General features: G+C 43.4%; 1 protein-coding gene across 1 annotated transcript; it reads right to left on the bottom strand.

Moving 5' to 3' along the window:
• Positions 1-72: 72 nt before the first annotated feature.
• LOC120035938 (lysosomal amino acid transporter 1 homolog) lies at positions 73-7,785 on the bottom strand. The gene is made up of 8 exons (XM_038982424.1): positions 7,600-7,785; positions 6,821-7,186; positions 6,146-6,275; positions 5,223-5,310; positions 4,458-4,567; positions 3,929-4,024; positions 3,173-3,358; positions 73-3,022 (listed from the first exon to the last, which is right to left on the bottom strand). The coding sequence occupies exons 2-8, from the start codon at positions 7,012-7,014 to the stop codon at positions 2,906-2,908; spliced, it is 921 nt and encodes a 306-aa protein (XP_038838352.1). The 5' UTR covers positions 7,015-7,186; positions 7,600-7,785; the 3' UTR covers positions 73-2,905.
• Between the last annotated feature and the right edge of the window lie 2,007 nt (positions 7,786-9,792).

Raw genomic sequence — 9,792 nt, 5'->3', positions numbered from 1 at the left:
CATATACTGTACACAATACTACATCCTGTTTGTTATCTTGCCTCAAAACAACAAACTACACACACATTGGATATAATTCAGACTTTATTGAGATGTTTGTTACATCAGCATCATATTGGAATGCTGAACTTGTGTACAATGAACTACAAAAGCTGAGATACTGGGACATTATCGTCAATGAGATAAATATTGCAAGTAACGTACAGGCCAAAGCATAAGGAAAATAATAATACCATGTTATCTTAAGTATAAATATAAATACATGTGTATCTTAAAAGAGCAATACAGTGTGTCATTATTCAAGTAAAAATAATTTCATACATTTTCCTTGTTCTTGAGACTGTAAATAAATCTCATTATTCCATTCTATGGTTTGGAAAATGTCTATAGAAAACACATTGAAGAGAGGCCAGGCTTTGAGCAAACCAGAATTAAACTTAATTTATCAAGAGAAAGGCAAAAAGTTTGTCTGAAACAACCGATAATTACCTTTATAATAATCAACAAAATCTGCAACTATCTCCAGGTTTATCAGAGAAAATAAGTGGCATCATAATTTCTCTTCGTTCATGGCTTTCCTGACATTTCCTGACCATGGCCACAATCATTTGCTGGACAGCCATTTTGTAAACAGCTATTTTTCCAAAGACCACATTGAGCTTTTTCAATACGTCACGTAAAAGTAGAAATACTCCTTATTTTTCACATGGAAAGTCCACCAATCACAACTGTGCTTACTAAAGCCCAGCGGTAACTCTAGACTATCTCTACCAATAAATACTTAGTCACATCATGTTTTGTCATGTTTGCGCTCTTAAAAAAACAAAACACAAGCACTCCTTTATTTATTTATTTATATATATATCTCCAACACTTAACTAGATACATATTTACATTTTCACCAGGGACGACTCCTATGACACTGAGGGAATTTTATTACACTGGCCCAGGTTGAACCGGGCAATGGCCCATCACGTCATCGGGTGAAATAGCAGTGATGCAGGAGCGCCCTTCTCAAATCAAACAGTAATCTGAGCCACTCGGTCATGTCAACAAGGCAGCATGGTGCATCGTCCAGAAACATACATCTATTTTCCATCAAATAAAATGATTGAATTATCAAACTAGTTTTCATTGAGAAGACAGAATTCTTTAGATTTTTTTTTAAACTATCACTTTAGCATGTGAAAACAATCCTACTTATCTTTCCACGTGCTTAATTACGTCACTTTTATTTTGAGCCGACTTCACCGGTGACCAGAGTGGGGCACTGGCTCACAGCCTGTTTCCAAAATGAATACAATCCCTTTTCACCCAGCTCAAACTCCTCCCACCAGGGGTAACCTGGGCCAGATAAACAAACCCCCTCACTGAAAGACGAGGTAGAGAAATCTGTGCTGTCAATCGACCAATCACATCCATGACACACTAACAACATTGATGTGACCTGTACAAAAACGTAACGAATCATTGGTCTCTAGTAGTTCTATTCCCTCATCATGACTCCATGTTACCAAGTTATGACACATCAACTTATAAAACGGTCCCAGTTCCCACACAAACTTGATCCTCCGCTTTCTGAACACGTGACTACACACATAGAAGACTGGGGTGTATTCATTAGTCTTAAACGGTTTCCGTTTCAAAACGAAAACATTTTGCAACGAAAACGAGAGTTTCTATTGGACAAATTCAGGTAGGCCCCTTCCCCGTTTTGTTCCATTTGGTTCCTAGTAAACACACCCCTGGACACAACTCCAAAATAAGGGGTGAACTCAATGCTCAAGGCTGTGACTCAATACTGTGAAAACCCTCCTTCCTCCCTTCCTTCGTTTGTGGACACTGAAAGTAAAATTACTGGGCCATAACATAAGGAGAGGAGATAAGGAGAGGAGATAAAGAAAACAGGCTGTTCAGTTAAAACGGTTCGATTTCAGCCAAAGTTTTAAAAGCAGCAGCCTGAACACATCAGCACTCCACTGCAGCAACACATTACTAGATGTAGATGCAAGGCACAGGATATCAGGCCTAACCCACTGCACATTCACAATCTAAACACTGTGTAACACTCCAAGCAATTTACCAACTAGAACTTACATAGGGATTCAATTACGACAGAATCTTCTCATAGAACAAAACCAGGGTAAACTATAACAAATTCACCACAAGTGTAAAATACATTACTGTGGGTGCAGCCCACTACTTTGTGACACACCAATAGTACAATGTATGACATTTTTAAACCTACATACAGGAACAACCACTGGTGTGGTCCCCTACTGTACGGTTTAACTAGACGATAACGCTGCGGGAACAGTTCAAAGTGTATTGCATATCTTATCCTGGAAAACACAAGAGCTCTAACCGTTGACAAACTAGACTAGAGCAATGTGAGACACGGACACAGCCAATAGGCCTGCAGTGTACTAGGAAATAGCATAGTGAATAGATCACATGACCCCCCTACAAAGAGAGAGAGAATAGTTCTGAGATTACAATTTGTAAGTCGCTCTGGATAAGAGCGTCTGCTAAATGACTTAAATGTAAATGTAATTACATTCCTCAAATATAAGACGCCCCCTTTAATTCACCTGTACTTCAGCGGAGGGAACATTGGTGTACTATCATATCTGTCGGATTATTCCAGGTCTCCAGTCAACAGGGAGTTTTTCCAAGCAACCGTGCTTCTACATCTGCATTGCTTGCTGTTTGGGGTTTTAGGCTGATTTTCTATATATATATATATATATATATCACTTTGTGACATCTGTAGATGTAAAAAGGGCTTTATAAATACATTTGATTGATTGATTGATTATGGAGAGGATTTCAAGAATGATCTTATTGAGCTCACTCTAGAACTTCCATAATGTTCTCACTCTAGAACTTCCATAATGTTCTCACTCTAGAACGTGGACAGCTCCTCCTCTTCACAGAGCAGAGGTTCTACTTCAGGAACGTTCATCTTCTTGCTGGTTTTATCGGAGCGGTTCTTCCTATAGATGATGAACTGGGCGGTGACCTGGGAGAGTTAAGGCTCATTCACAAACACACCACAACAAGTCAACAAAATCCCAACACTTAAACAACAGAGACAAAAATAAAACCTTCCCTTCTTTATCCTTATCCCTTTTTTAGTGAAATGATGATCTCTGAGAAAAAGAAAAGATACAAAGAAGTCTAGGAGGAGGACTCCCAGGCTGCCGATGAGCCAGGCCAGATGTTTGAGGATGAAGGTCTGTTTGGAGCCGGCCAGAGCTGGTAGAACCACAATGATACTGAGCCCGTAGGTCCCGTTGCCCATCATGGCCAGGGCAAACAGCATGTACGACGTACCCTCTGTAGACTGCCGCTTAAACTGGAGACAGACAGGGAGATGTTACCGTCTAGACCTCAAAACCAACAGAGAAAAGTGAAGATTTTAGGCTTAAAACATGTTACGTAGTTAATTATTCAACCCCATTCTATTAGTTCTTAATTTTACCCACTTTTTATTTTATTAAGTTCCAAAATAATATTAATTCCTAACATATTTTACACAATGTTTGACAATGTGTTAGTATGCATGATTTGTTGTTGGTAAGTCATGCATGCTCACACAGACACTCACTAGAGCAAAACGTGTGTTTGTGTACTGTGCTCTCCCCCTTAGAACATCCCTAGGAACTGTTATCACATTGGGAGTGACAGTGAGTTCTCAGCAGGAGACACCAGTCCAGATGCTGTGACATCACTCAGCACAAAACACTATCGTCTCTCACGCCTGGTTCTCATTAAAAAAATTCCAGCATGTGTTCCTCATTCGTCTCTTCTATTTTGGCCCCATCTACTTTGAGCCTTTCTTCCCCTCCTCATGTCCCCTAAACCTGCCATCCTGTTACATCTTACCCCACCTCCCCTCCATAATCACCCACATACTGTCACTCACATTTTTGTAGAGCTGTGGAAAACGAGAGGAGAGGTAGAATATGGAGGCCAGGTATCCACAGGCATAACCAGAGATCTCCACGCTGTTAGAGGCACTCTGAAGAGAGAGTCAGAGAGAGAGAGAGAGTCAGATAGAGAGATAGAGAGAGAGTCAGAGAGAGAGACAGAGACAAATAGAGAGAGAGAGAGAGTCAGACAGAGAGAGAGTCAGAGAGAGAGAGAGTCAGAGAGAGAGAGAGTCAGAGAGCGAGAGAGTCAGAGAGAGAGAGAGTCAGAGAGAGAGAGTCAGAGAGAGAGACAAAGAGAGAGTCAAAGAGAGAGTCAAAGAGAGAGAGTCAAAGAGAGAGTCAGAGAGAGAGTCAGAGAGAGAGTCAGAGAGAGAGTCAGAGAGAGAGTCAGAGAGAGAGTCAGAGAGAGAGAGAGAGAGTCAGAGAGAGAGAGAGAGAGAGTCAGAGAGAGAGAGAGAGAGACAGAGAGTCAGAGAGAGAAAGTTAGAGAGAGTCAGAGAGAGTCTCTCTCTCACACGTCACCTGAGTGTTGGCAGAGGTGTTGTTGTCAGTGATGAACTTGGGGAGGATCAGGAGGGCCACAGTGGAAGCCCCGCACCACAGGAAACACAACCACTTCAACGTGGGGCGCTCTGGGGGAAGAGACACACACAGTGTTGCTGCCCCTCCTGGTTTTGTAGAGGTGACCTGTTTCAGACACACCTGTGAGATACCTGAGCTATGGAGAAAGTAGGGAAGGGCTTAAACAGGTGTGACCAGACCTCCCGCTCTCTTTTTGTCCCTCAAATCGGTCACTCTGTCTTTATTCACACACACACACACACACACACACACACACACACACACACACACACACACACACACACACACACACACACACACACACACACACACACACACACACACACACACACACACACACACACACACACACACACACACGTACTGTTAAGTAATCCAATATGTCTTCCTTTTGTGTTCCAGCCCTCGGCTGCAAACTGGACTAACAAAAGGAGCTTTACAAGGTGAGAATGTCAGTCATCAACTTTTAGTGGGAACTAGCAATTTCACTTGAACACACACACAGTCATATCCATGCCTAATGTGTATGACAACTGGGCATAGGTGTTAGCATTGTCAATAGGGAATATATTTAGCATATCAGTGAGTACACAGACTGGAGCACACTAACTACAATACAAGGAACAACGCTGATTCTCACACAACCATGGCATTGTGTTTCCATACTGGGCGGACAGTGTAATATCAGGATCCCACTGGCCTTACTTTTACATGAGTTGTTCTTTATCTTGTAGTAGAGGAACTGGGAGATGAGCAGGAGATCAGTGAAGATGTAGAACACTACTGTCACAATCTGAGAGAGAGAGAGAGAGAGACAGAGAGAGACAGAGAGAGACAGAGAGAGACAGAGAGAGACAGAGAGAGACAGAGAGAGACAGAGAGACAGAGAGAGATCAAGAGAGCGAGAGAGAGAGAACGAGAGAGAGAGACAGAGAGCGAGAGAGATCAAGAGAGCGAGAGAGATCAAGAGAGCGAGAGAGATCAAGAGAGCGAGAGAGATCAAGAGAGCGAGAGAGATCAAGAGAGCGAGAGAGATCAAGAGAGCGAGAGACAGAGAGAGAGACAGAGAGAGAGACAGAGAGAGACAGAGAGAGACAGAGAGAGACAGAGAGAGACAGAGACAGAGAGAGAGAGAGACAGAGAGAGAGAGAGAGACAGAGAGAGAGAGAGACAGAGAGAGAGAGACAGAGAGAGAGAGAGACAGAGAGAGAGAGAGACAGAGAGAGAGAGAGACAGAGAGACAGAGAGAGAGCGAGAGAGCGAGCGAGAGAGAGAGCGAGAGAGAGAAAGAGAGAAAGAGAGAGAAGGAGAGAGAAATAAAGAAAGAGCGAGAGAGAAAGAGAGGGAGAAAGAGAAGATTTGACAACAGTGGCACCCTCTGCAGGTAGGCATAGGTAAGGGTCAGGGAAAGGTTAAGGAAGACATGCCATTGGGATACAATGTACCTGACTAACTCTATTCACAAACCAGATTAAACAAAATGCTGAATGTTTTACAAATATGCTTCACTGCAGCTGTGATACAGTGCATCGTGGCATGTCTGGGCAGAGAGTGCTATGCCAATGCCTCTGCCCATATTCATACTTTGCATATAAGAGGAAGTTGAAGTTGTGCCTGTTGATAGATACCTGGATGGGCAGCTGGCTGGTCAGGACGCAGCCTATGAGACTGCTGAGGTCCCCACTGAAGAGGAAGAGCAGAAAGCCAAAAGACATGGCCTCCTCCACTTTACCATTGCGATAAGCCTCATAGACTTGCCTGGGGGTAGAAAGAGAGAGAACAGATACAATGGAGGAAGAGAGAATGGGAAAGAAAAGAAGAGACTGGTGTGACGTAAACAGATACTTAGATTAGATGTCTCTCAGAACCTGATAAACTGGCTTTGCAGAGCCACATACTTTCTCCTTGCTATGGTAATAAATCATTAATGGGCTATTTGATCTTTTATGGGCTCCCAAGTGGCGCAGTGGTCAAAGGCACTGCATCTCAGTGCTTGAGGCGTCACTAGTTCTGGTTCGATTCCAGGCTGTATCACAACCAGCCGTGATTGGGAGTCCCATATGTCGTCCGTGTTTGGCCGTCATTGTAGAATTTGATCTTAACTGACTTGCCTAGTTAAACAAAGGTTACATTTAAAATGGTAAAATCTGTCATGAGTATAATCATAACACCAAATGTCAGATACATTTGAGACCGCAGCTGTTGATCACAATATCTGTGATCAGCTATTTTCGTTTGTATTATAAATATGAACTACTTTTCCCTTAGAGAACGCATTCCTAACGCAGTGGTGAACAACTTACGGTAGAGTAGACAGCAAGAAACAAAACATCGAGATCAGCCCGATGACTACGCTCCAGTATTCCCACACATTCTCCACGCATTCCTCGAACAGGTAGAGGATCCAGGGCGTCCCGTTAGCGCACAGTGGCCGACCCAGCACGGGGGAAGTCAGGTTAGCGGCCACGTCTGCAGTCCTCCCCGGGAAGCGAGGCATGGGGGCGACTATGTCCGTCCCACCGTCAGTCCCTCTGCCTCCGTGGAAGAATCCGAGCGCGATGATGTGAAAGTGTTCGTTTGTTGACACCAAACACTGACCGCCCTCGAGCCCGCCACACCTAGGCTACAGGTTGGCAAACGAGCGTGTGTGGCGATGTCATTTGATGAGTCTGCAAGGCAATATACACATGGTCATTGATATAATTACGAATTGGCTGGGGAGATTTGGAAGAGTGGTGTCGGGTGGGGAAAGAAATACAATTCATTGTTACTGTGCTTTTGGTTTCAGCAACAACATGCACGCACGAGACAACTCTGATACAATGTTGATACTTTCTCCATTTAAGAAAACATTTGCATATTGGTAATAACCTTTTGTTGGGGTCGCATAGGTCTACAACGCTGCAATTTGATCGTCTATAGACCAGAAGCTATTCATTGATGTGGCTATCGCTTCTCATCAAATGAATGTTGGTCTGTCGGCCTCACAAAAATAAAGACAATTGTTGGCAAAGCCATAACAGCAACAGACACAGACCAACCAACGTTGTCAACAAATCAAATACAGCTCATAAACTCTCACCGGATGCGTTGATTTCTCGACCTTCGAGTTACTGTGCGACGGCTCTCCATCTCAACTCGGCTGCCGTTGTGTTTTGATTGAGCGATATATTCCGCTAGGCTATTTAATATCCCATAATTATATTATATTGTAAACAATCAATTATTGTCGCCCACTCCTGTCCTCCGGAATGGCATCGAATTAAATTGTTTCACTTCCGCATTTTCTGGAGAAAGCGCAGAACTGAGAACCACAAGGATAAAAGGACGTAGCACCATCTGCTGGGTGTTATGTAGTGGTGTGATAAATCTAGTCAAATAGAATTGTATTATTTTGTCACATGCATCGAACACAACTGGTGTAGACTTTAGCGTGAAATGCTCCCTTGCGAGCCCTTCAACAATGCAGAGTTTAAAATAAAATAGTAACACAAGAGGATTAAAATACACAACAATGGAGCTGGGTGATTCTGCAACTACGGGCACTTCCATGTCCTCGGGTCAATTTTGGGGATTATATAAAAAGTATAACAAATATTTGTATGTTAAGTTCACACTGGAATCACCCCATACTTTTTTAAACACCTCTCTATCAAGTATTTAAGCTACTTTTCAGAATCATTTTATACCTCAATTTCACTATTTTGCCCTTGTCCCTGACACAGACTTTTAAGCTTCTACTATTTTTTTCTATTGGAAAACATGAATAATTACACATTATCTAATGTTATGTACTACAGAACGAGCCAATTAAATAAAATCTATATCAATATTTATTGTGAGTATTCCCTTTTATATTGTTTTTTTACACAAAATATACCTGTCCTTTGGGAGTGGTGTCATTTCCACCACTGAAAACAAAATCCTCATTAATAACTTTTTTTCAAGAGAATGTTCCTTTAGTTACCATGGAAACATATTGTGACACTGAAGCACATGGCTGCAGTGGACAGTTGGTCCAGATGTGATGTCCAGAAGTTTAAGAAAAATCAAGGTAAATATTCCTTGTGTAGAGCATATTTTAATTGTCAGTCATTTCCAAACAGGCTATAATTTCTTTAATTTATGGTAGAACTTTAGATTTTTGAAAAATATTTTATGTATTTTGTGTAAACGATATGCTAGCTGTAATACTAATCAAAGCATGCTAAGCTGTCTGTCAATTTTCTCCAGAAACTGTAGAAATGTCATTTCCATCACAGTCATTTCCATCACAAACTTAAGTGTGCTGGACAGTAGAAGATTGAACAGTCTAAGGCTTCGGTGGCTGGAGTCTTTGGCAATTTTTCGGGCCTTCCTCTGACACCGCCTAATATAGAGTTCCTAGATGGCAGGGAGCTTGGCCCCAGTGGTATACTGGGCTGTCTGTACCACCCTCTGTAGCGCTTTGCAGTCAAGGGCGTTTGCCATACCAAGCGATGATGCAGCCAGTCAAGATGCTCTCGATTGGTGCAGCTATATAACTTTGTGTGGATCCAAGGGCCCATGCCAAATCTTTTCAGCCTCCTGAGGTAGAAGAGGCCCCTGCCGTGCCCTCTTCACGACTGGGTGGGTGTTTGTGGACCATGTTAGGTCTTCAGTGATGTGGACGCCAAGGAACTTGAAGCACTCGACCAGCTCTACAGCAGCCCCGTCGATGTGGATGGGGGTCTGCTCTCCCCTCTTTCTCCTAGAGTCAACGATCAGTTACTTGGTCTTAGTGACATTGAGGGAGAGGTTCTTTTTCTGGCACCAAACTGCTAAGTCTCTGACCTTCTCGCTGTAGGCTGGCTCATCGGCGTCGGTGATCAGACCTACCACCGCTTTGTCGTCAGCAAACTTGATGATGTTGTTGGAGTCGTGCATGGCCACACCGTCGTGGATGAACAGGGAGTACAGGAGGGGACTAAGCACACACCCCTGGGGGGCCCCCATGTTGAGGGTCAGCGTGGCCGAGGTGTTGTTGCCTACCGTCACCATCTGGGGCCGGCCCGTCAGGAGGTCCAGGATCCAGTTGCAGCGGGAGGGGTTCAATCCCAGGGTCCCTAGCTTGGTGATGTGCTTGGAAGGCACTATGGTGTTGAACGCTGAGCTGTAGTCAATGAACAGAATTCTCACATAGCTATTTCCCCTCTTGTCCAGGTGGGAGAGGGCAGTGTGAAGTGAAATATCGTCATCTGTGGATCTCTTGGGGCGGTAAACGAATTGGAATTGGTCTAGGGTGTCTGCGATGATG

The sequence above is a fragment of the Salvelinus namaycush genome, unplaced genomic scaffold (genome assembly GCF_016432855.1).
Source record: "Salvelinus namaycush isolate Seneca unplaced genomic scaffold, SaNama_1.0 Scaffold116, whole genome shotgun sequence".
NCBI classification, from domain to species: domain Eukaryota; kingdom Metazoa; phylum Chordata; class Actinopteri; order Salmoniformes; family Salmonidae; genus Salvelinus; species Salvelinus namaycush.
Note: the sequence above shows the minus strand (reverse complement) of the source record. Positions and strands in the feature narration are given on the sequence as shown.